The sequence below is a fragment of the Crotalus tigris genome, unplaced genomic scaffold, assembly GCF_016545835.1.
Source record: "Crotalus tigris isolate CLP2741 ecotype Arizona unplaced genomic scaffold, ASM1654583v1 scf7180000017935.1779662, whole genome shotgun sequence".
Taxonomy (NCBI): Eukaryota; Metazoa; Chordata; class Lepidosauria; order Squamata; family Viperidae; genus Crotalus; species Crotalus tigris.
The window spans coordinates 982,819-1,010,671 of record NW_024096727.1 but is presented as its reverse complement, the minus strand read 5'-3'; the positions used below and the strand labels follow the sequence as shown (position 1 = coordinate 1,010,671).

The following is a 27,853-nucleotide window of genomic DNA, read 5'->3' as shown; positions in this document are numbered from 1 at the left end:
GAATAAATGCCATTTCTCCTACTTTGGCTAATAAGGATTGAGAGGAGTTGAATTCTAATATTTTGAGCTACAGACAAAAAACACATTTCACAATGCTCTCTGTACTTTACACTATTTTTGAAGCTGGAACTTTCAAGTTTGTACAGGTAGTCCTCAACTATAACCACAATTAAGCCCAAAATTTCTTTTGCTAAATGAAACAGTTGTTAAGTGTGTTTTGTCTCATTTATGACTTTTCTTGCCACAATTGTTAAGTTATAGCATGATTGTTAAGTGAATCTGGTTTCCACACTGACTTTGCTTGTCAGAAGGTTGCAAAAGGTGCTCACATGACCCTTGGACACTGCAGCTGTCATAAATATGAATCAGTTGCCAAGTGTCTGAATTTTGATCACATGACCAGGGAGATGCTTCAGTGGTTGTAAGTGTGAAAAACAATCATACGTCGCTTTTTTCAATGCTCATATAATTTGAACTGTCATTAAATGAACAGTTGTAAGTCGACAATAAGGTACCTGTATTCTACCTTGTTATAGTATACAGGATCCCAGAGACAAGAAACAGGTGATAAATTAGAGATGAAGTATGCCTATATCTGAGTAAAACAAAAGCATTGTTTTCAACTTAAAATATGCAAAATTTTACATCTAATTACCATATTATTTTAGATTGAGAATATAATCTGTATGAAGCCTTGTGAATATTTCACTTTTCAACTTTAAAATAAAGCTGTCTAAGGTTCTTTGAAATACAAGACACCATTAGCAAAGATTACATTGTGGAATTTATATATGGAAATGAAATATGCTGTGCAATAAATTATGCAGTGATCTAAATTAAATTAAATTTAAAATTAAAAGTGATCATCTATCATTTTGATATTGTTGAACACTCTTTAATTGCAGACATCTCTTTTTGGTTTTAGCGATTAACCCATCCTGCTATATATATAATGTAGCCCTTGGCAGGGCTACATTTCCATGCTTAATATTATTGCCATTGTTCCTTTTGCAGAATCTCAGCGGGAGTTCAGTAGCAGGCCAGGAACAGCTGGTTATGTCACAGAAGAGATATGGAAAAAGGCTGGTAAGTAAGGAAGCTTGTTTCAATACATTGCTATGGGATGTTAATTTGTTTAGAAACATCTGGAAAGTCACAAATTCCTATCACTGACCTAAAGAGAAACTACCTGGAGAGCCACAGTAAATCAAAAATTCCAAATACATAGCTGAGGTGGATCTGAATTACAACTAAACAGGCAAGCAGCCGCTCTGAGAAGCTGGCATGAGGTCCAAGATCCATCTTAGCATGTTCAGACTAGAGATTTTCTGGGAAACTGATGGAAGTGGCAACATCCACTCTGTTTTAGAAAAGACATAGCAGAATTGTGAGGAAACAAACAGAAAAGGAAATGGTCCTGTCCTGAAGGGGCAAAGGAAAGAGGACATAAATAACAATCACAGAATCTTATTTCTTGATTTATGTTAAAGGTATAATTTTTCTAAACACTTTCTGCAAATGTCTTTGCAGCATTCTGTCAGGCAGTAAGGTATCTAGCTATGAATAAATGTTTCAAGTAATTAGAGGAACTTTGCTTTAAATTATATAAGTAATAGTTTCACAACTAATTCAGATATTAAAAAATATGTCTATGTATGACTGGTTTGCCTTTATCTTTTGGGGAAAGGTAGCTAAAGGTATATGTAATTAATGACTAAATCTTTAAATAAAAGAAAGCTCAGTTGAAACGAAGATACACAGTCCATAAGTAGTTATCTTGTCTTCAGAACAGGCCAGCAAATGTTTCTGTTGGATGATATTGCCCTCTGTGCATCCCCCACTCTTGATCAAAATGGTCTCAGGGTGTCTCTTACTGCTCTATTTCCCAAGTACACTCCCTTGTCACCTTGAGCACTCTGTTCATTTGGGAAAGCGACGCTTCCATTGATTGCAGGTCAACCCAGCCATTTATCAGCTATTTTGCAAAAGAAAGAACAAATTCCTGTTCAATTGGGTTAGCACTTATCATTTTTAAAGCTGCCCGTTTACCATGAGTAACTGTAAAACCACAATAATTCTACGAATGCTTGCAAATAGGAGGTTATAGTGGTACCTTGGAATTCAACTGCTTTAAAACTCATCCCATTTGGTATTTAACGCATTTTGACATGTAAATATTTTCCCGGTACTCATGGTTTGTTTGTTACTCAACACAAGCTAGAACTTGTTGGTCAGTTGCCTTGTGACTCACTACATTATTCCTTATGGAAAAATTTGTTTGGTACTCATCATTTTTTGTATTCATTGTGCCCCCTGGAACTAATTAACAATTAATTACTACTGTGTTATTTTTTCCCCCTGAGCTTAACTTCCTTGCCCTGTTTTACTTATTTTCCAGTAATCTGTGGTAAAAGGTTTTCACCTCAGTTTCCAAAAAGCTCAAACATTCTAAATAGTAGAATGAAGGTGATCATTACGTTCAGGAGTACTTCAGGGGAAACTAAAGTTATGTGTGACTTTGGCGTTTTATTACACAGTTGATTGGAAGTGTCTTCTTCAATTATTATATTTTATTTTCCATCATGAAGCTGTTTGATGTACAACCTTTGTTTTCTTTCAGAAGAAGCTGTGAATGAAGTCAAACGCCAGGCTATGTCTGAAGTCCAAAAAGCAGTAGCAGAGGCTGAGCAGAAGGCATTTGAAATGATTGCATCAGAAAGAGCTAGAATGGAGCAGACCATTGCTGATGCCAAACGCCAAGCTACAGAAGATGCTTTCCTAGTGATTAATGAGCAAGAAGAATCGACAGAGGTGAGGACTAAGCAGAAATACCTGGTGTTTTGGGAAGGTATAGGGAAACTCTTGGACATCACCTTAAAGATGGAAGTGACTTTATGTTGGTTTTGGGAGGTGGGGTTGTTTGTTTGTTTGTTTGTTTTAGAATTTCATCACTCCTTTTTATGTTATAAATTAATCTCAGTTATCTATGGGGATTCTCAGTCATGTAGGTGATGGTTGTTCCAAAAGTGCTTTTTTCAAAAGACAATTGGACTTTCTTTGTTTTTTCTTGAAGACATTTCACTTCTCATCTAAGTGGCTTTTTCAGTTCTGACTGAATGGTGGAGAATGGAAAGAATTATATTCCTTGCAGTTATCTGGAAAATGGAAGGAATATAAATCCTTGTTGGGGAGATTACAGTCTCAAAGCCAGTGTAAATAAATACTGTTCCAGCAGCTTTTTTTTTTTTTTTTTTTTTTTTGCACTCTGAATGATTTAACAATTTATCATTGTTAAAATCCACCTGGTAAAGGAAAACGTGCTCTTCAGAAATATGTTATTTGAGTCTGTTACATGGCTCACTAACGATTGCTAATTAAGTTATTCTTCTTAAATTTGTGCCAAGGAGAAACATTGTTGGAATTGCTATGAACACCTTCACTGAAATATAAATTCACAAATCTATGAATGTATCATATGACAGTTACAGCTAATATAATTATAGTTAGGTTGACATTTGATAGAATTTGGCAAACTATTCTATGTTATTCTGGACAACATTTGAATTTGATTATATAAGGAATTTTCTTACTACTGTAGCAGTATTGAAGCACTATCTTAATACCACCTCCCTCAAGGCCTTTTTTCTCCTTGAAATAATAAACCAACTTCAAACTGTTTGTCAGTATACTTAAAGGAGAAGTTTGTTCTTTGGTTTTCCAGAGCTGCTGGAATTGTGGCCGCAAAGCCAGTGAGACATGCAGTGGATGTAACATTGCTCGTTACTGTGGCTCCTTCTGCCAGCACAAAGATTGGGAGAGACATCATCGAATCTGTGGGCAAGGCCTGCACAGCCAAGTTAAGCCAGCGTCGTTATCAGCCAGTCGGTCTTCAGCAGCCACCCTCAATGTAGTTGATGGAATAGCAAGTCCAGCTCTGGAAAAAACATCCGCAACCACTTCTCGATCCTCCACTCCAGCTTCTGTAACAGCAGTAGATACAAATGCACTCTAAAAGGGAACTCTGCATTCAATACGTTTTTTGTTATTTTGTACTTTGGAAAACAGAAACCTCAATACATTATTAAAAAATTATATTCCCACACTTTGGAATTCAGGCTATTTGTTGGGGAGGGTGGCTTTGTACAGTGACATTTTTAGAAATCTGTGTTAGCCCTTCTAATTTGGGATCTCAGAATAATCTCAGTGTTTCCTGGAATATGCAGAATTTGTTTTAATGGAACTTTCTCAAAAGATACTCTATATCAGTGGTTCTCAACCTTTCTAATGCCGCGACCCCATAATACAGTTCCCCATGTTGTGGTGACCCCCAACCACTGATACATCACTGGGTGCCAGGGGCGTAGCCAAAGAAAAAGGGGAAAAAATGGCAGACAGCCTTGTTTGGTGACCCCCATGAAATGGTCGTTCGACCCCAAATGGGGTCCCGACCCACAGGTTGAGAACCACTGCTCTATATTGATATAATTTTAAGCTTCTAACTATCAAGTTGTTCTTCTATTTATCATGAAGCAAAGCTGCTTGGAAAGCCTTTTCTCTCCATCTAATATATCCATTCTTCCTCTGTATAATCTGAACAATTAAGTTTCCACTACCATCACCCATTGCTGTTTGAGTACCTCTAGGCTTTTTACATATTGTGACAGAATAAGTGGACCATTTCTTTATCAGGCAAAACTATGTAAATAAAATATAATATAAGCAGCCTGTTATTTTTACCTTTCATACTCTAGCATTGAAGATTTTTTTGTTTTCATTTTCATGTTTTCCATCATTCCTGAAAGGGACACATGACCGAAAGATGCTGTACTTGTGCTTTAAAAGGAAGATCCAAAACTTGTTCAACTCATTAGTTTTTCACTTACCAATTTTGGGAACTTATGGATACAAAGCAGAATACATATGAATTGGTTGGAGGGATTAAAATGTTCTATCTAAAATTTTTCCAGAACATCTTATTGGATCATTTAACTGATTGTTTATTTTATCATCCCAACTCTGTCACACATTCTTCTCTGCATAAATGTTGATGATTTTATATATTTTGTTTTAAAGGTGCATTAGTGAATAAATTAACTGCCACATACCACACATGACTCAAACAGTTATATCCTATATCCAGGCTTTCATGTTCAGGTATCCTCTAGGTACATTGATTTTCAGTTTTCATATTTCCCCAGATTAGATTGACATAATTGTCTATGGGATTTATGGACTTGAAATCAAATACCTATGGAGGGTGTTGTGTTGGAGAAATTAAATTTATTCTCTCAGAAGATGTTAGTAAAATTATAGAAGATTCATATCATTTAATAACATTCATGAACAGCCAAGGCTAATGAATTTAATTCTCTTTTTCTGTGAGCAAACTAAAATTATTGATTCTATTGAAGAATTTCATGTATTAAAGTATTATGGAATCTTTCCAAGATACTTCATGAATTCTGTAGGTTCCAAGTTTCCAAGATCTATCCACTGTGTCTTTATAATGTATCTAGTTCTTTTGCTGCATTTAAGAAGGATTTTTTGTGATTTTTCCATCTTAAACATGCCAGGTTGATCTTTATTCAAATAGATCGAGATCAGCGGAGAGTAGGCAAATCACAACACAGATGGAAAGCAAGTTTTGTTAGCTTTAAGATGCAAATTCCGAGTAAACGACTCAATATGGGGATGGTTGAAAAGAGTTATTCTCTTACAATTACCTCTAATATACATAGTTGCTTTTTGCCAACACTAACATCAGAAACTTGAGAGATATATTTATGCATCTAGTTCGAATCTCAGAGGAGTGGCTTCATAGAAAGGCTTTTATATTTGAAAAGTTATCAGAATTTATTCAGATTCATGTTTATGAAAATCCAGTACTCTGACTTCTAATCCGCTATTTGTGGTTTACCACAAACATCTGTTTTGCCTTACTCAGATATAGTAGTGTGTCTTAATATTAAATTGAGGGAATTAATATACAGTACAGAGGAAGAAGGCATTTATATATAAGTAAAGGCTTTATTCATATGATGCCAAAATCTCATGGTTTGATGTTATGTCTGAGCTAATCCATTGTAGCAAAATAATTTTTAGGGTATATTAGATACTCTAAAGTATTATTTGGTGCTTGCTTGTTTTTGTTTTGCAAATTCCTGTGTTGCATATTTCCATGAATGCATATGCATATGCATTGCTTGGAGAAAAATATTTGATTTATACCTGGAACTCATCCTTTAGTGATGATTTACCAAAGATGGTTTTTTTAAAATTCATGCTGTTTAAGAAAAATCAAAATCCAAGGTCATGATTTCATACATGTTCATAAATACATTTTTAGAGTTCATTTTAAGAAAAGGTTTGTAGTATTCCAAGGAACTATCAAGTTTGAACTGTTCCCAAGATTTTTCAGTGAATGTGAAAATATGAATTAAAGCTGTGGTGCTAACATTATTTACTTGTTCCAAAACTGATTGCCACCTAATTTTCTCCATAGAACAGAATGATACAAGATCAGTTCCAAAGAAAAGTATGAATGTGTGTTCGTCTGAGAGAGAGAAAGATTATATGTGTGTGTGAAAAAACGTTCATTGGCATTCTAAGAGTATATGTAAACAGACTGTCTTCCATAATTTAACATGCAACTACAATAGATTGATGTGTATTAAGTGAAAAATACATCAATGTACACAGGTTACATATTACCAGTCATAATTTTAAAATGATTTTTGAAAATGGAAATGAAAGATATGAAATGCTACTATGGGAATACTTTATGGATCTTGTTTTCTATATATTTTTGTCATTGATTCTATATTAGGAATTTTTGTTACCAATTTCATGTGCATAACTTATTTAATATACTGTATAAAAGAACCCAAACTGTTACAGATGTATTTAGTTTGTTCTACTCATAGTAGTCAATAAAGACTATGTTCACCTTATAATACTTTGACTTACCTTGCTTTATAGAATATAATTTCAGCTAAAGGCTGGATTGACACATTATTAATATTATTTAAATTCTATCCCACTTTTTCTCTAGGAAATCAAGATAACTTACATGAGGGTCTTATTTTGTTTCATCCTCGTAAGCATCCTGTAAGGAGTTTGAGCAGAGAATGGTCTAACATCTCAGTCAACTTCCATTGTTGAAGCTAGATTTGAACTTGAGTCCCTCTGATATTATTCCAACACCTTAACTACTACACTACAGTGGCACTTCATAAGCAGGAGCTATGCCTTGGTTTTGGATGGCATGTTGTGTGAATCCAGTCACTGGTTCGTAAACCATGCTTGAAGCTTTGTGAATCATGTAAATAAGTCACAGTGGATTCAACAAACCAGGATTTAAAAAACCAGTATAATTTAAACCTAACCAATAACAACTATTACGATTCTGTATGCAAAAAAATGCAGATTACTGCATGTAAAAATCAGTCTAGCATAATTACTTTTTAATGTCTGAAAGTATGTTTATTGCTGTTATGTTTTCCAAGCCAAGTTTGAAAGAATAGATTATGAGGTTTCATAAATCAGGAAGAAAAACTAGAAATATCCACTGAGAACAGAATTTTAACAGAGTACAACAAACCCTCAGTATAATGTGAAAAAATGCAGACTAAGATTTATGAAAGAGATGAAAATGTATTTATTGTTTTAAACTTAAAATATAACCCTATGTAGAACATCCCCAGATTTATGTCTGTAATTGATTACAGGCATTTTGAGTAGACTCTTGATTAAGAAATTATCTTTGGAACAATTTTAGATAACTAATGCTGATTCTAAAGTAACACATGTAAATTGAGTCCAAGCAAAATAGTACTTGCATATATTTGAATAGACATTTATCCTTGCACACAGAAAACTCAAGATGCGTTTAATCTTCACATTATGGCTTCATCATGGATAGACTATATGATTTAACTGTCTAGATATAGTATTATGATGTGCCTTCAATATTAATAAAATGCTTTATTGCACATTTTATTTGACAATGTTTCAAGAATGAATCTTTAGGTGGGCATAGAGAGGAAAGAAAGTGTGTAAATTGCCTGATTTAACATTGATTTAAATAATGTAATAATAATCCAGGAGTATTTAAGAACTCTTAAAGGAATCTTTTAAAAGCTCATAATTAGGCAAGTTTTTTGACCCAGTAGCACAGTTGAAATTTGGAAAGTTACGGGTGCTTTTACAAAAGAATATGTTCAGTGAAAGAATCTTTGTTAATGGAAGACAAACAAATTATCCTCAGCCACGCCTTTTTTTTTTTTAGACAGATGGTCACAATTCAAAGCAAATCTAGATGGATGGGAGGGAGGGAGGGAGGGAAGGAGGGAGGAAGAATACGAATACCATTTGCAATATGCAACTCCTATGTAATTTTTATTTCAAAATTTTGTTTAAATAATTTGGAGAATGGATCACAGTGCCAAAGGTCTGTGGGCATAGGTATGGGCATATTCGTGCCCAGATGTGTCCCAAAATTAGTGCCTTAATGTGGGCATTTAATGTCCTGGAAATCATAAGTGTATACCTGTCTACTCTGTAAAGGGTAAGAAGGCACAGAATCTCTTTGATCTTGAGTAATAATCAATGGCATTGGTACACTAGGTTATATGCTCCCGGCTGTGGGAACCTTTCACACATGTTGAGAATTTAGGATTCAAAATTACCAGGCAGTAGTGCAGTTCCCAGAATTCATAACTTCTTGTGTGAATTTTGGGATTAAAGTCCCATCACTTCTACATAGCATCAAACTCCAGAAGGCAAGGACATTCTCATTGGTAATCTCCAATATTCCATGTATAATGTTTGAGATTAACAGAAGAAAGACAGAAAATAAAAGTACCATTTTTGGATTGCAACTGCGTATACTTACTACATAAAGTCCAGAGTATTCTTTAAAGTATATTAAACTCAGAAAATAAAGTGACAAAACAATTAAATATCTTTAGTACATGGAAAGATAAAGCAATTGTAGCCTTCAGCTTAAATGAAAAATAAAAAGCAAAATGAAAGAGTAAGGTTTGTAAGTGCATAAATGGCAAAGAAATCTTACAGAATTCATAATGTTCTGTACATGCATAAATAAGTCATTCCACATACACATACATCACCACTTGTCATCAGCTGAAAATGTTTTGGCAACCCTGCTTTTTTTTTCTGGCTTGGCTAAGATAGCTTTAAAAGCATATTCATGGCCATTTCTTGTAGAATGTGCTTATCATCTGGTTTTAACCATAAATGGAAGAGGGTTTTTTTTGCTTCAGAGAGGCATGCTTTTACAGAATATGTGGCTGGAAAAGGATCCCATAATGAAATAAAGCCACAGGCATCTGCACAAGGGGAAAGTTAAAAAAAAAAAGTATGCTGTGATGTGACCCCCACCCCAACCTGTGAGTGATGTGATAAAAATACAAAATGGCAAAGCTTGAATAATGATACCATAACACACATTTCATATTGGCATATTTTATGAGTTTAGGATCACATGACTACATTTAAGCCATTCTTACCTGCATACTGTAATTTAGCAGCATCTAGATCTTCAATCTTGATCTGATCAGAAAGCTCCTTCCCATAATTATTGAAAAAGTTAATCTACTATGCTGAACAAAATGTCTAATACTATAACAATACTTGGGGTTTCAGCAGTATCTGGAAGCAATTTGCATTATAATATAGCAAAATCACCTTTGGCTTTCTATCTGAGCCTCTCTTCTGTCTAGTGCAGGGGTAGTCAACCTTGGCTCTTTTATGACTCGTGGACTTCAACTCCCAGACAGGCTCAGGAATTCTGGGAGTTGAAGTCCACGAGTCATAAAAGAGCCAAGGTTGACTACCCCTGGTCTAGTGAATATTCTTTTGTTGGATGAAGATGAGATGCTAGGAAACTTTTAGAAACCTTTGTCCATCTCAAAGTCAAAATCACTTAATATCATATCCCATTTGTACCACAGTGTGGCGTCTGAAGTCCATCTTGAGAGAACTTTTAAGGCTTTTGTTTGTTAGATAATTATTTCTCTTTTTCTCTGAGTGTGTACTTAATTTCCATATCTCTTGATAGCTCAGAGAAAAGCCAAAATGACATTTGACTAAAAGAATTGCTTTTAGTATCTAAAACTTGGCATTGTAAAATGTGGAACTTCATAGGCAACAGACTACTTATTTAGAATCTGACTGGAAAAAATGAAAATGTTTAAAATTGAAATATTACTAATTTTATAATAATCTCTGTATTTGTACATATATATAATTCATTCAGAAAGACATATACAAGAAGAAACCAATGCATTTTTTTTAAAAAAAATCCAGTATCATAAAAAATTCCATTGAAAATTTTAAAAAAATCATTACCCTTTTTCAATATCAAATAGGGAGCCTAGTTAAAACACTAAGCAGGACATCACCTTTGCAGCGTGCATTCTCATTTCATTTTTAAAAACTTTCTTGCTATTTGAGATTTTTTTCAGAAATCCCAGCCTGATAAAAATTATAGAGATTCAATAAACTGCTCGCTTCATTTCCTCAATCAAATGCAACCCTCTTAAATATGCATTTGTTAACGACCTTTCATTAATTTGCTGATTGCTAAATATTAGTTATTATTATTAATTAGTAGAATTTCAGTAGAGCCTAGAGACTACTCAAAGAGATTCAAGTTTTTTTACAGTTTTAACTTGCAGATGAAGAAAGATGTTAGCAGACTGATTAAACTTTTTTGTTCTAGTAATCACACATTGCGATCCACAGCACAGCAAAATTTAAAAAGAAGGGCAATTCTGGAATACTCTATTCACTGGAATACTCTGTTCTCTGTTCACCCCTTTGTTCTTTTAATAAATATCTTAAAAACGGCAGCAATTTAATGATTATTGTTACTATGGTATATTTAAATAATAAAAGTTAAAATTTATCAGGCCAGTACAATCAATTTCAGAAACCTTATGACAAGCTAAGATTGCCCATCCATTTAATCTGTGGCTTGCTTAATATGATTTGTAGATTAAGCCATATCTGGTCAACATGTTTCACTAGCCCAAACCATGGCTTCAGATCCACAATGCGTAAGTTCACATGAAACAACCCAACCCTAAGATGGCTTAGTGCAATATACTAATCCACTATGCACTAATCTGGATCCTTATTTTTTTTGGGGATAACAATTTTTTAATAATGTTTTTTACTTTCTTAAATAAAGACATTTCAGGCAGCTGATGTTTGTCAATTTCATTGTTTTAAAGATCATGAGACATTAACTTGTGATTAATTGAATTAAGCCTGGATTCATACAACTCATTGAACCATAGGGCTAGATTTGCATAAACATTGAACCACAATCAGCCAAATTTTAGTTTATTCAGTCATTCTTTTTTCATTTGATAATAAATAATTCCGGGCTACAAAAGTCTGGATGATCAATAAATAAAAGAAAAGAGATAAAAAACAAATTCTAAATCTTTGTTGCCATTTAAAGATCATCTGCCCAGATCTAGCAGTCATAGAATAAATAATTAAATCAGGATATAAAAAATATCTCCTTCATTTATGGTAATGAAAATGTGACTGTAAATTATCTTTGGAGCTGTGGAGTATGTCCTACTGAACTACTGATTATCAGAATTTATTACACATCTCTGAAAAAATTAAGTTGCCACCTGCCTGATTCAGATTTAAGGAATAAATAACATGTCTTTTGATTACATAAATATTAGATTCTAGTAAAGCATATTTGACATTATTTGATGATTAGATATTTATCTTAGAGGAACTCCAGCTTTTTTCAAGAAATCTTTCTCAAATTGTGTTGGGTAGTCAGAATTCCACAGAAAACAAGTCTTTGATATGCTTTTTATTTATATAAAAATTAGCAGCCTGAGATAAACATATAACCAGGTGCAATTTTTTCTGAGCAATTTTAAATTCAGCACAAGTCAAAATAGTGTTTTCTGACATTTTTTCATGATTTATATTTTAGCCTTACCTATGAGCCAGGTCACTATGAGTTGTTCAACAAATATGCTAAAACAAGCTATAGTGTAGGATGGAATAAACCTAGACCATAAACAGCTTTGAGTAGAATATAGGGGGGGGGGGTGAATGATCAGAGTCACGAGTCAATTCAAGTAAAGATATCCCTTATCCAGGAAAAATATCTGCCTATGCACCTTCCTTAATATTTTTCATGGGACAGCAAGGAAGGGATGAAATCTCTTAAAAAATTTTGGGTTGACAGAAATAAATGGCTTGGCTGTTGTTGTTTTTTTAACAGACTTCCTACACAGCACTGTGTTGGCGAATAGGTCAATCTGTACACTGCACTGAGGCTTCATCTATTTGTTTCAAATATTTACTGAGGAGGCTTTGTGATTATGGTGTAAAAATAGCTTGTGATCAATCTTAGCAAAGGTGACTAATAATTCTTTTAAAAACTAAATAAAAATAGTCTAAACATCAAGGAGACATTTGACTTTGCTGAATCTCCTCACTATCTAGCGATAGAAAAAAGACTGTATATTGAATGATATCATATCAATGTCTGACAGTAGTGTCATAAAATTTTAAGTCCTGATCGATCGCCCCAACATCTGTTTTTCCTTTTTGATATTTCCTGGGAGAACTTATTCTCTCTGAAATATTATAACTGCAATCTTCATGGAGGTGTTAAAGAGGATTCAACTAAGTAGCAAGGAGTACTCAGCTTGTGCTAGAAATCCAGTTTAAAGATATAATAATAATAATAATAATAATAATAATAATAATAGTAATAATAATAATAATAATAATAATAATACAGTTGGAAAGGACCTTGGGGGTCATCTAGTCCAATCCCCTGCTCAGGCAGAAAACCCTGTACCATTTCGGACAAATGGCTGTCTAGTCTCTTCTTAAAAACTTCCAATGTTGGAGCATTCACAGATTCTGGAGGCAGGTTGTTCCATTGGTTAATTGTTCTGTCAGGAAGTTTCTCCTTAGTTCTAGGTTGCTTCTCTCCTTGTTTAGTTCCCACCCATTGCTTTTTGTCCTGGCTTCAGGCGCCTTGGAAAATAGCTTGACTCCCTCTTCTTTGTGGCAGCCCCTGAGATATTGGAACACTGCTATCATGTCCCCCCTCATCCTTCTCTTCATTAAACTAGACATACCCAATTCCAGCAACCGTTCTTTATATGCTTTAGCCTCCAGTCCCCTAATCATCTTTGTTGCTCTTCTCTGTACTCTTTCTAGAGTCTCAACATCTTTTTTACATCACGGTGACCAAAACTGGATGCAGTATTCTAAGTGTGGCCTTACCAAGGCATTGTAAAGTGGTATTAACACTTCACGTGATCTTGATTCTATCCCTCTATTAATGGCGATCTTGTTCTTCTTATAAAAGCATTAAGAAACAAACATGAATGTGTATTCACAGACATTGCTCTTAAGAGGGCAAAAAGCAGGCATCTGGAAGAGATAAGTTTTTTTAACTGGAAAACCACCCTTGAGAAAGGCCTTAGTTGGTTGGTTGCTCCTTCCTTGATGCCACAATCTTTTCTTAAAGAGATGTTGTTTTTTAAAGGAGGGTGATGTGAAAATGATTTGTATATATTTTCCCTCTCTAATAAAAACTGTCACATGTTCTAGATTGGGGTCAAGGTCTGAAAACAGATCTCTTCTATGGCTCTATAGGCTAATTACAGAATCGAGATAATGCCAACAAATAGGTTGGCATTTTCACAAACTGCTCCAAATGCAAGACAAAGAAAAGATATAAAACCAGCAAGAAATCTGCAGTTCAAGGAACTCACTTTAATATCTATTATATCCATTTACATTCATATTTCCCCCATCACTCTCTGGGTTCCTGGTGTTTTGCAGCAACATTATAGAAGGCAAAAGGCTGATATCTCTCTATTTCAGGTAGATGAAAACAATGTGTTGAATCCTGCCTTGAACAAGTGGTTCAAGTAGTTTCCTTGTGGTTTCCTACTTGGTCTAAGATTCAGAAAATAATTCTATTAATGCAGGATAAGAAAGAACTTTAATTGTGTTCCTGCTCTCCTGCAGCTTTTGTGTAGATGTCCCCCCCAAACCTTTGGGAGGAGATTTTGGGGGAGCAAAGGTTTCTAGGGAGAAGTTGGTTAAAGTTGTTTTCCCCACACCCCATCCCCCTTCTGACAGGAGCAAATTTAGAATCTTAGCTAGTATTTATCAGAATTATTTTTAAGGTGTTTTCCTCTCTTAATTCTGGCACAGCACAGAAAGCAGATGGCTCAAAAACAATGCCTGTTATTAGTAAATCTGTTGATGATTTGTGAAACAGAGCATCACTGTAGCCTTTCCCCAACCTAGCGCCTTCCTAATGCGCTGGAGATTAACTGGTAATATATATATATATGGAGATGGTAGGAGTTGAAGTCCAACATATCTCACTGGGTTTCATGGAAGGGCTGGGTTCAAACAGCAGATTAATCTAAAATGTAACTAGTTATGGTAGTTCTTGACTCAGTATGTTATGCCATTAGTTAATTCAGTAAACATTGGTTCAGTTAATCATGTATGTGGATTGAATTTAGTTTCACTGTGTTAGTGATAAGAAATTTCTGCCATATCTAATGTCCTCTTAATAACTTAAAATTACTCCCTCAAACAAACAGTTTTTTAAGTCAGATAGAAGAGGCAAGAAGAGGAAGAGTTGCTGAAAATCAGTGTAGTGATTGCTAGTGAAAAATAATTTGCAAGTTAAAAGGAAATGTAATCAAAGCTAATTCCCTAGGGGTTTATTTATGCATGCAGGATCTCCAAATAAAAGTATAGTATTTTTTTTTCCTGAACCATTTTTTAAGGAAGAACACCCACTGCATGGATTGATTCCTACAGCATAGCACAGTCTGCTGACTGAACTGGAATTATACAACACACAAAGCTGTAAGTTGGGATTTACAGACCATTAAGGCTATATTTTGCTCAGCTAAAAAACAGTCAAACAGTACTGAGCCTTAATACAATGTGTGCATGTGATCAGTATATCAATCATTAGCACTGAAGATATGTAATATTCTATACCCCCTACCCTGAGATTAGATTGGCCCTAACACCACTAGATTTTCACAAAGCTTGTAAACATGGTTTTACATTGAGTACACTGGATGTGTAGCAGAACTTGTGCAGATAGATAGATAGATAGATAGATAGATAGATAGATAGATAGATAGATAGATAGATAGATCAATCAATCAATCCACTTTTCTTTTGGAAAAGAAAGTGGTCCTTTTTCAGTTCCTTCATATTGTTTAAGCTTACACATGCTAAAAAAATATGCAAGATGCATCCACTCTTCTGAATACATAGAGGAAATAAGTTATTCTTAACTCTGTCAGAGAAGTCACCCATGCATATACAGTGCTGAGGTTACAGTGAACATGTCTGCACAAAATGCTAAGCCCTAATGTACTTTGCTTGTTTGTTTGTGACTTAATAGTAACCTCAGTGGAGAAAAGCAAAGTTTTATATTTAGACAGGAAAAAGCAAAGATAAAAATACAGATTAGGTGAGACCTGGCTTCAAAACAATAACTGTGAGAGGGACATTGGAGTCCTATGAGCCAGCAGTGTGCAGCAGCAACCAAAAAAGCTAATACAATCCTGGGTTGTATAAACAGAGGCATAGAATCAAGATCATGCGAAGTATTAGTATCGCTTCATAAAACTCTAGTAAGATCACACCTGGAATACTGCAACCAATTTTGGTCACCATACTACAAAAAAGATGTTGAGACTTTGGGAAAAGTTCAGAGAAGAGCAGCTAAAATGATCAAAGGCTTGAAGGCTAAAACATATGAGCCGAGGTGGCGCAGCAGTTAGAGTGTAGTACTGCAGGCCACTTTAGCTGACTGTGTTCAGCAGGTCAGCGGTTCAAATCTCACCGGCTCAAGGTTGACTCAGCCTTCCATCCTTCCGAGGTGGGTAAAATGAGGACCCAGATTGTTGGGGGCAATGTAAATATATATATATATACATTACTTACTGGTGTACACCGCTTAGAGAATGCTTGCACTTAAAGCGGTATATAAGTCTCATAAATAAATAAATAAATAAATAAATAAATAAATAAATAAATATGAAGAATGGTTGCAGGACTTGGGTCTGGCTAGTCTATAGAAAAGAAGAAATAGGGGAGACATGATAGCAGAATTCCAGTATTTGAGGGGCTGCCACAAAGAAGAGGGCATCAAACTATTCTCCAAAGAACCAGAGGGCAGGACAAGAAACAATGGTTGGAAACTGACCAAAGAGAGAAGCAACCTGGAATTAAGAAGAAACTTCCTAACAGTGAGGACAATTAACCAGTGGAACAACTTGCCTTCAGAAATTGTGGGCGCTCTATCACTGGAAGTTTTTAAGAAGAGACACTAGACAATCACTTGTCTGAAATGGTATAGGTTCTCCTGCTTGAGCAGGGGGCTGGACTAGAAGACCTCCAAGGTCCCTTCCAGCTCTATTCTATTCTATTCCTACAACCTTAAGTCAAATAATATTTTATTGTGAATTATGAATCCAGCCTTAATATGCCTAGACTTCTTTGAAAAACTCAAGTTTTATCTGGGACTTATGAAATGATATCTGGAAAAAGCAAATATTAGAGATGTGTCTGGTCTACATCTATTCTTCAAATCCTTTTAATACCTATTCTTTGGTTTATCAGCATCAATTACCAAAGGAATTCAGGAAGCAAGTAAACCCAAAGTTCAAAATATTGTGTTTTCTGCAATTATTTACCTTGGAAGGTTGTTAGAAACATAGATTTGCTTACCTACAATTATCTAGGTATGCAACCCCTTCATTAAGATAAAATATGATTTATTTTATATATAACAGCAAGAATAGATGACAAAGGAAGTTTGAGACACATTGGGAAGAACTTACCTCCAAGTAAAAGCTACTAGTCATGCAGTTATTGAGGTCAGGGTATTCAAGAATAGATACCTTAAGAATGTGAAATCTACTGAATCACAATGGGATCCCAGTTCTTTCTTTTCTATAGTATTCATAATATTTAATTTGCGATAGTGCTGTTTCACTACGAATACTATAGAAAAGAAAGAACTGGGATCCCATTGTGATTCAGTAGATTAAAATAAATCATCTGTGAAAAGTGTGCATAGAACAGACATGTCAAACACAAGGCCCGGGGGCCAGATGCGGCCAACGAAGTGGTTTGATGTGGCCCGCGAAGCCATCCTGGAAACAGTGAGGGAACTAACTTGGCTTTGGCCCAGGCCGGCCGGGAGGGAGCCAATGTACAATTTTGTGGTGGCCATCTATGCTGAAATGCATTCAGTCTTAGTTCCACACAGCCATCTGGAAACAGCAAGGAACCAGCCCCTGCTGCATCAGCCTCACCCCCTGGGTGCATGCTGGCGAGGTGTCACCCTTTGTGAGGAATGAAGAAATGCACCATCACCTGGAAGTGTCCAGCAAATGGCCCTGGCCTACTTCACATATCTGGCTTGATGGGCTCCGGGGGAGGGGTTTCGGCAGGCAGCGTGGCGCTCTCCTCACAGCGCCGAGAGGCTGAGCTGGGTGGTGCAAGTCTGATGAGAAATGCAATGCTGCCTAGCCCCCAGTCTACCCAGTTTCAGCAGGCAGCAAGGTGCAAAGCTGGCAAGCTTCGCACTGCCTGGTTGAACCTCTTAGCACTGTGAGGAGAGCGCCCCGCTGCCTGCCAAAACCAGGCAGGCTGGGGGCTGGGCAGCGGCACACTTTTTTTGGATTCACGCCACCTGGCTCAGCCTCTCGGCGCTGTGAGGAGAGTGCCTTGCTGCCTGCCGAAACTGGGTAGGCTGGGGGCTGGATGGCATTGCGCAGGTAATGTTGACTCTCACACTGTTCATGGCATCCCCTCCCCCAGAGCCCACCAAGCCAGATAAGTGAAGTAGGTGAGGGCAATGTGTTGGCCACTTCCAAGCGATGGTGCATTTCTTCATTCCTCAAAAAGGGTGACACCTCCCCAGCTGCATTTCTTGCCTATTTTTCTCCCTCCCTCATCTCAAATATTTTCCCACCACTCTGTACTTAGGAAGGAAAGAAGGAGAGGGAGGGCCTGAGGGAAGTCCTGCCTTAGTTCTGCCCTGCTGTCCTTTCACCGTCCCCTTGCCCCCTCCTCCTGACTTATCCTGGAGGTCTCCCATCCTATTGCTAAGGAAGCTTTGGATACAAAGCTGGGTCTCCTCCCACGGAGAGGGAATGGGCCTTCCTCTGACTTTGCCCTGGTGCCCATCATGAACAATCTGGCTAAGGAGAGCAAGCACAGCAGCAGCAGCCTTGAGGAGGAGGTAAGTGCAGCTGGATACCCCCTTGGGGAAGTGGGGCTGGGCTTGGTGCCACCGGTGCTTGAGGGCTAGGCTGTGCATTTGACCTCTGCTGCCCAGGGCTCCGGGCAGCCTGCATCACCATCCAGACAAGTGAGGAGGCCTTTTGGGAGAAGGAAGCTCCTCTACAGATCAAAGCAAGCCATTTCAGATAAAGGTACATTTTCCTTCTTCTAGTCAAGCTTGACTTCTAGTGATTTCATCAATATCTCCATTTTCATATTGCTTTGACAACAATATGAAAATGGTTTACTGCTGTCCGCTTCCATGAATTTTTTTTTATTTCTCAGTCTAGCTTTCAACTCCAATATTCTCTAGAAATCTCCCATCCAAGTATTAATCAACTTAGCTTTCAAGATGAATCAAAGTCAGTTAGATACTGCCACCTAGCTGGGCAACCATTAAGAATGGAGATGAGTAGGACTTTTTTTTTTTGGTAGAATTAATGTATATACTTTCTTAGCTTCTTGAATTTTGAAAGTTCCTTATGCCTTTCCCAGATGTTCACCTTTATTTTCATTATAGCTGGGTTTACCTAATACAGATTTGGTTTAGGCATCACACTAAGCCAAAACCAAATGAACCATCTCTTGGATAGTGCTGGAACCAAGCAAAAGATAATAAAATCTGACGGCTGGTTTTGTATGAGCTTTGCCTTCCCAGAAAGCTGCACAATTATGGGGATACAGATTTCATCTCACTTACCAATGAGCATTAAACTTATATTGTTCCAAATTTTCTTACTGTCCAGGATACGTTTTACTGATCAGAAGAGACAGACAAGAGATATTTTGATTCACACAAGAGTAGAAATGCAAATCTTCTCAGTTGACAGATGCAGGTTGCTTCAGATGAGGAGATTAATAAAGATGGTAAAATGGCAATAAATGATAAGGTTAAAAAGAACCTGTGGCTTAGCTGGTGCAGGCAGCTGTCAATTCCTGGCAAATATATCTCTCTTTAAAAAAAAGATGATTTTTATTAAAGAAATTTAAGTGGTAGTAAAGAAAAAAGAAATGAAGAAGAAAGGAGAGAAATAGTAATGTTAGCATAGCTATTCCATGAAGGACTGAGTTGCCCCCAGGCTTGGAACTCACTAAAAGGTTTGAGAATTTTAGTGGCAGAGAAGCATATGATTATAGAAATTAACATAAACTGGGCAAACTGTTAGGCAGAAAGAGTGGAGAATCTGAGGGAATCTGAAAGTAGCATCTGGCCTGTGAACAGTGTGCCAGGTAGTATCCTCCAAAAAGTGAACACAACATAGCACAAATTCATTATTTTATGTCTCCTTTCTTTTTCTAGGCATTGTTCCAGAAGTTTCTTGCTTACTCTAGTGCCATATTGATAAAAGTTGGCTAAAAACGCTGCAATTTCACAACGAGTTGGTGAAGAAAGGAATGGTTTCATATCCATCCGTTGCAGCATTTGAAAATGACATTTAATGCGCTTATTGATGCTGATTTCTTTTTTTCTTGAGTTTTCAAGGTATTGGAACCATCTTTGGATTAGATCATTCTTCATTTTTATTCTCTCTTTGCAAAGGTCCTTTCTTCTTCAGATCTAAGGATGCCAGGATTCTGGTACCTGTTTCTGATCTCTCTTCTCTGCAAAAGCTGAGGCAGCGGAATGGATTCAATCAGCAGGACAGAATAGGAAGTCAGTCTGCTTGGAAATACAGCCCATGTACTAGAAAGTCAAGGGGAGAGGTCCATCAGAGCTGCCAAGAGCCAAGGTGATTCAGCCGCTAGTGGAGCATTTTGTGTCTCTGTCACTGTTGGCATCAGTAATACCACATTAAATGCCTGTAAGTAAACAGCACAACACACAGTACAGTACTTCTCACTGTACAGAGTAATTACTAGAAACAGTTCTATCAGAAAGGCTTTTTTGGATGGGTGGGAAATGGAAGGAAGATAGAAAACCGTTCTAGAAAATTATTTTTTTAGACATTTCTTTATTACCGAAGCTTTTTTAAAAATCCTAAAGGTCTTCTTTGCATCTGGTGATCATGTATAAAGATATAAATTGCCTTGAGGGAACAAACAGAAAACAAATATTGTTTTCTGACAGTATTATAAGGCCATTAAAAAGGCATGTGAGTGAAATACTTTTGTTTGTACTGTTTTCTTATAGTTCTAGTGTTCTAAGTAAACTGTTATCTTATAAATGAAAATTGAAGTTAATAACCGTTGATGAATTTTATTTAATCCTATTACAGGCCACCTAAGTCAATGTGTACCATCACTATATTTTCAGTGCCAAATTCAATAAATGATTGGAATAGGCAGTTATCTATGATTACTGCTTATCCAGCTGATTATATAACTCTCCTTAGGACTAGCTGTGCTAGATGAAAGATAAGTCCAGATAACTCAGAATTCTCTTTGTAAGCTGGTCACAGTAATAACTAATATGACAACACATACTGGCTCCAAAACATTTAATCATAATAGTCTATGTATTTGTTTTATTTTCTTGTTTTATTTAAGATATTTCAAAAATCTTATTTTAAGAGTCATTTGGAGCAAGGTCCCATTTGTTCATCTTCCGTGCAGGACATCTGGACCAAATTAGGATGTGAATAAAATAAATTTCTTCACTCTAATGCTCACCTAGTAAAATAGTATTTTCTTTGAGTTTTTTCTTCTGCTACATAAATATCTGAAAAAAATGTCATCAACTCCAATCCCCTGTATTCTGTAAGATCTTCCTGTGTCTGAGCACTGTCTTCCTTTGGGCAGAATGGAGATAGTGATTCTTTCAAGCCTTCCAGTTCTCATAGCTGATCTTTGGCAATTCTCTCACACATATCAACTGTTGTTTGGGTTGCTTGGAACATAGAGTTAATAGTCTGCTGGAATAGCACCAAATCCATGTCCTAAAGGATTGCTGACAGAAAAAGTGGACAAATTTGGCACAAATGTTTTGCATGGATATGTTCAAAGGGGATCCAATAATCAAGTGATATCAGGTGAACACTTGGTTTCTTATGGTCATTAGTTTAGAATTATTCCAGAAAAACTAGTGCCAACTCAGCATCTTTTGTCAGCAGGGTATAGCTGCCATTCTAGACGTCAAAACTCACTTATTTCCCAGATCTACTTCCATTCCACATTGAAGAAACATTATTGATGGATGTTTTCCTGTTGGCTGATGATCCTTTGTACAGTAGGAAAGAAGTAAAGCCAAGCAACACCACCAATATTTTTGTTTACATACCCTGTACACTATAAAAAGGACAAGATCTTTTACTGCCATTGTAACTTTAGTGGGATAGAGATTGCCAATGGAAATAATATTTTTTTTTTGCATTGATGCTGTAGTTTTCTGACCACACAAGGACTGATGGATACCATTTCACCTCTGCTATGGAAAGAAAGTTCTTCTTCTCAGTTCATTTTACTATATTTCCCTCTTCCCATGTGTTATCATTTTAACAAAAAATGCAGAAGAGAATACCTTTGTTTTACATATTAGTTATATCCACTGTCCTAGATTTTGGATCTAGGATCTTTTGCCAAAAGACTGAGCAGGTATCTGTCCTCCATTCCAACAGCTTTTTGACAATAATGAATCAGGAGAAAACATGAAGTACACAAGCTGCTCATCTCCTGCTTTATCCACACACACTCTTTTTAGAAAAAGACTTTGTTTAAGAAAAGTAACAGATGCCTCAAATCACATTCAGCTGTTATTTGGAAAAGTGTCAGGTTATTAACTTTGATGAATCATAGCGCTGAGTCTTGAAAGTACCAGTTTTGAGTACATTTCTGATTTCCTTATTTTTAATACATCACCCATTTTTAGATATCCAAGATTTACTGTCAGTGATAATCAAGCAGTTGTTGCCACTGGACTTAATGAAGTCTCTATCTAAGACAATGAAAGGCATAAACAAGCTTTTAAAAGGCAGAGAAGATCCAAATATAATTGGACATTTGGAAGACAAGGTTGACAACAATGATATGCTCAAACTGATACAAAGTATGACACAGTAAGTATATCCATCATGAGACTGCTCACATGCAATATGATTTTAACTAATGCTAAAATTCATGATTATTACCACATGTTACTAAATTAACTAGGTCTTCAACTGACCAAGTTAAGTATGTTGCATGATCCTAGACTTTCCAACTATTTTTGTCATAGTGTTGCATTCCCAGAACAGCTGTCCCCAACTTGTACCTTTTAGTTCTATTGGACTACAACATTCATCATCCCAGGATTGAGATCAAAGTTTTGTAAGCAGTTATAGGAATGTTAATAACAAATGAAACCAACTGGGAGATATAACAATGAACAATAGTTTGCATTTCAGATTGTAAAGAATTAACTAATACTTAAATTTACTTTAAAAAATAATAATAATAGGAGAACCCAACAGAGATTTTTGTTGAAAAAAATCTGCATGCCTCTCTCTTTTCACTGTGTCTCTTGCTTTCTTTCTCCCAGTTTGGCCATTGCAAAAATTATATTTCTTCCAACATTGATGAGATTTTCACCTGATGATGTGGTCCATCTTTCTCTCCCAGTTGAAATTGTCATAGAAGGTAAAAGGTAAGTAGCCAAGAATTATGGATATACAAAAAAAAAAAAAAAAAGGCACAGATCACCCTAGGCTACTATCAAGGGCATTTTCACATCCATTTTGAATAGTCTGTTTGGACAATATTGTTCTGTCAGCCACAGAATTTAATCTCTTAGTAGGAGTACTTTGTGTCTAATCTCTGTAGATCAGTGCTTCTCATCCTTGGCCACTTTAAGAGAGGTGGACTTCAACTCTCAGAATTCCCCAGCCAGTTTGCTTGCCAAGGTTGAGATGCACAGATCTAGATGATGCTTTTCTTTGGTTAATGCTGTGCCAGCTGTTCTATTTGTATCTTGACTGTATTAACTCAAGGAATTCAGTGCAACAAATTGCCAAGAACTCATTTCTATTCATGGGTTAAATATCTGTTTTCTAATATCTGTTTTCTAATAAGAGCAAACAATTATGAGATGTCCATGTTTCCAGAGGAATGATCAATCCAAGATAACTATATTGATATCTAATAAAACTATGGTTTGATTAAATGTTCAATTATCACTTAAGGTTTTTTTTATTGTTACAAGTCTTCAACTTTCACCTAGGAGTAAGGTCCACTGAAAACAACTGGACTTTTTGGGAAAATGAACATAGTATTGTAGTCCAAATGTGCATAAATCTACAAATCTCATAAAACAGTTATTTAGTTCACCCATTTTTTTTGCCATTTGCTGATTGTCCTACTTTTTTTTCAAATAAAATATGCAGTAATTTTTATTAATATGTATTTTGAGACATATATTTTGATTAATAGAATACTTTGAGATAAAGTGCACCTTTAAATAAGCATGTAAATGGCAAATATAGATATGGAACAGTAGAATTATAGATTGAAACATTTGAAACTGATTTAGACCAAACATAGATTTTCCCATGGTTTGTAGACCTGGCTGTGATTCAGACCTAATTATACTAAAATAAAAACCCAAGGGAAAAAAGTTATTAATGTCAGGAAAGAGGTGGTGATGGCTTTTAGAAGAATGTAGGTGCATTCAGTAACAAGTTCATTTTCTGCCAAAATCCACAATTCCCGTAGCTAATATTTTTTTTCCTTTTCCTTTATTCTTGGGATTTAGCACTGAGAATGGTTTCTTTGCAGCAACAGTGAAAGTCAAGGTAGATATAATAGCTAAGCTTCTATGGGATCCTTCCAAAGATCAAGGATTCCTCACTGAAGTTTCCAAAATTTCCATCAATGAAATTCAAATCAAACAGCAAACAAGGTAAGTGATGATGATTATTCATAGGCAAGGATATATGTCCAGAAATCTGCTTCCAGGTAAGGTATTAGGCATAGTAATACTGGTAGCACTTAGACTTATATAGCACCAGCAGTAGGACTTAGATTTATATACCACTCCTTAGTGTTTTACAGTATTCTCTGAGAAGTTTGCAGTATCAGAATTTTGGGTCCTCATTTTACTGACCTTGGAAGGATGGAAAGCTAAGTCAACCTTGAGCCAGTCAGGATCAAACTCCAGACTGGGAAGAGAGTTAGCCTGAGGTATTGCATTCTAACCACTGCACCACCAGGGCTTAAAAATTAATAAAGGAATGATGAAAATATAGGAGCCATATAAGTGGCCTAATCATGGCTCTTTTCTGAAGTTGTAAGGAATGAGGAAAATAATCTTTTTTTTTTATTGAAAATTTTTAAAAGTTTTTACAAATAACAAAGAAAAAACAACAAACAAGAAAAACAAAACAAAACAACCCTCACCCAACCCCTCCCAAACCACCCCCTCCATCCCCCCCCCCGAGCTTCCCAGAACTGAATATAGGCTTAATTAAAATTTTAAGAAACCTAAACAAATTTTAACAACTTATAAAATAGTTAATAATAAAATATGTATGACATAAACATTAAGAAGAAGAAAAAATACTTAGAAAGAAAAAAAAGAAGAAAGAAAGAGAAAAAGAAATAAGAAAAAGAAAAAAAAGAAAGAAAAAAGAGAAAACAATCTATAAAATATCAAAAATTATATACAAGTTACAAAAAAGCTAAATAATATTTTTTTATATCCAATTTATGTTGTATAAAATTTATCCATTTTTCCCATACAGCAAAAAATTTCTCTTGCGATTGCTCCTTTAGAAAAGCTGAAATCTTTGCCATTTCCGCCAGATAAGAAACTTTAAAAAACCACTCTTGCAAGGTAGGCAAAGATTCCTTCTTCCAATATTGCCCTACTAACAGCCTTGTGGCTGTAATCAAATTTAACATTAATATAACCTCCTTAGCATCACAATCAGTAACAATACCTAACAAAAATAATTGCGGGGTAAATTTTACCCTCCTTCTAAAAATTCTTTGAATATTCCACCATATCTTAATCCAAAAAGCTTTTATGTTTTTACACGACCACCAAATATGATAATAAGTGGCGTCCAAACAGCCACATCTCCAACATTTAGGCTGTAAATCAGGGTACATAAGAGACATTTTTTGTGGATCAAGGTGCCATCTATAAAACATTTTATAAAAATTCTCCCTTAAGTTCTGGGCTTGTGTAAATTTAACATTCCTCACCCAGATAATTTCCCAGGTATCCAGTGGGATTGGTTCACCAAAATTTTGTGCCCATTTAATCATACAGTCTTTAATTAATTCAGATTCTGAATCCAATTCCACTAGTACCCCGTAAATCCTCTTAATATGAGTTTGTCTTTGATCCTTTACTTGTTTAAAAAGATTTTCATCTTCTCTAAGCCAGCCCACATTACAATCCATCTTCCATCTGTCCAGTATTTGTCTATATTGAAACCATGAATAGGTAATATTTTCATGTACTAAGTCTTTTAACTGCCAACTCTGGCCATCCCATCTAAGTAATTGTGTATAAGAAACCCTATCCATTTTAACTCCTCTCCTTATCCCCTCTATCGCATGCCAAGGTATGGCCCATAAAGGTATTTTAAAATCACTCTTGTAATACTTCCTCCAAACCCTAAGTAAAGAAATCCTTATAATATGTGATTTAAAAGCTCGATCCACTTTTTTATTAAAAATTAAGTAGGCATGCCATCCAAAAAGTAAATCCCAACTCTCCAGATGGAGTATATCTACATTTGTTAAATTTACCCAATCACTAATCAATGTAGGACCGCAGCATCATAATATAATTTCAAATTCGGTGCCTTGAGTCCACCTCTCTCACGAAAATCTTGCATAATTTTAAGCTTTACCCTTGGTTTTTTCCCTGCCCAAATAAATTTATTAATACCTTTCTGCCATTCATTTAAATTAAGCTCATTCTTTAGAATAGGTAGCATTTGAAACAAAAAAAGAAATTTTGGTAGGACATTCATTTTAATCACTGCAATTCTACCCATAAGAGATAACTGTAACTTATCCCAATTCTTCAAATCTTTCTGTACCCTGATCCACAACTTTTCATAATTATTCTTATACAATTTTATATTAGAAACAGATAAAATAACCCCCAAATATTTTACCTTATCAACAACTTCAAAATCTGTTAAATTAACCAAAATCTGCTTATCCCGGTTAGTCATATTTTTAGGTAATATTTTAGTCTTATTATTATTGATTTTAAAACCCGAAACACATCCATATTGATGAATCAGTTGTAGTAACTTTACTACAGAATAAGTAGGTTGAGACAGAGTAACCACCAAATCATCTGCAAAAGCTCTTAACTTATATTCTTTTTTGTTAACTTCTATTCCTTTTATTTCTTGCGACTCCCGAATTTTGATCAACAAAATTTCCAATGTTAGAACAAACAATAACGGTGACAATGGACATCCCTGTCTTGTACCTTTTTCTATTGTAAAAACCTCTGATAAACCCCCATTAACAATAAGTTGTGCCGTTTGTTTTTGATATATAGCGCCTAGAGCTTGTGATATTTTTTCTCCAAAATTCATCTCCTCAATTAATCTTAACATAAACTGCCAGTTCAGTTGATCAAAGCCTTTTTCAGCATCTAAAAATATCAGCCCTGCAGAGATTTGGTTATTCTTATCTAAATATTCTAATAAATTAATAATTTGTCTAACATTATTTTTCATATACCTCCCGGTTATAAAACCCGATTGATCCTTATGTATAAGCTGCTGCAAAACCCTCATAAACCTATTAGCTAAAATTTTTGCAAAAATTTTATAATCCACATTTAAGAGAGATATAGGCCTATAATTCTTTGGTAAGGTAAGATCTTGGTCCTCTTTTGGAATCAAGGATATAAAAGCACTGCGCCATGACGGAGGAATCTCTAAACCCTGTAATATATTATTTAAAAGCTCACATAAAGGTTGAGTCATCTCTTCTACTAAGGTTTTATAACAAATGGATGTCAAACCATCCGTACCCGGCGCTTTACCTAATTTTAATTGCTTAATAGCTGTCACGATTTCCTCATTAGTAATTAAGCCATTGATTTCTTGTTTCTGATCTTCTGTTAGTTTAGGAAAATTAGCCTCACTTAAATAATTATTTAGAAAATAATCTTGATAGACATATGTAAGCTCTACTGCTAAAGTGACAAGAGGGAAAATATACCTTAAATCCATGACAGGCAGATAGCATTCATAGGCACCTCAGACACTTCCCTAATGAAAGAGGAGGAAATTCAATACAATTAGACTTGCAACATTCTGTGGCTATAGCTAATCTCATTAGTTTTAGCTTTGAAGTCCAAGTTCTTTTCACCAGGATAGATTGTTCATAGTTAGCAGAACTTTTGTTTAAACCAATGACACAGCCAAAGGGATAAAAGAGATGACAATGCCTAGACCAGTAGTACTCAACTTGTGGTCCGCAGACCTCTTAAGGGGCTGAGATGTGAAGGCTTGAAGAAATATTATGATTTAAATTGTGAGTTAAATCTTGGTGGTCCATGGCCATGATCCGTGCCACAAAAGGTATTTAAAGGGAG

At 35.6% G+C, this 27,853-nt stretch overlaps 1 protein-coding gene across 2 annotated transcripts in view; it reads left to right on the top strand.

Annotated features, from left to right (window-relative positions):
- CBFA2T2 (CBFA2/RUNX1 partner transcriptional co-repressor 2) overlaps positions 1–6,955 on the top strand; it is a 100,002-nt gene extending 93,047 nt beyond the window's left edge. The window contains exons 9-11 of one of the 2 annotated variants that reach the window (XM_039344713.1): positions 1,015–1,086; positions 2,621–2,811; positions 3,722–6,955. In XM_039344713.1, coding sequence (XP_039200647.1) covers positions 1,015–1,086; positions 2,621–2,811; positions 3,722–4,012 — 554 coding nt within the window. In that variant the 3' untranslated portion in view covers positions 4,013–6,955. The remainder of the gene's footprint in view (positions 1–1,014; positions 1,087–2,620; positions 2,812–3,721) is intronic. The other variant, XM_039344714.1, reaches the window with a different exon arrangement.
- Positions 6,956–27,853: the final 20,898 nt, after the last annotated feature.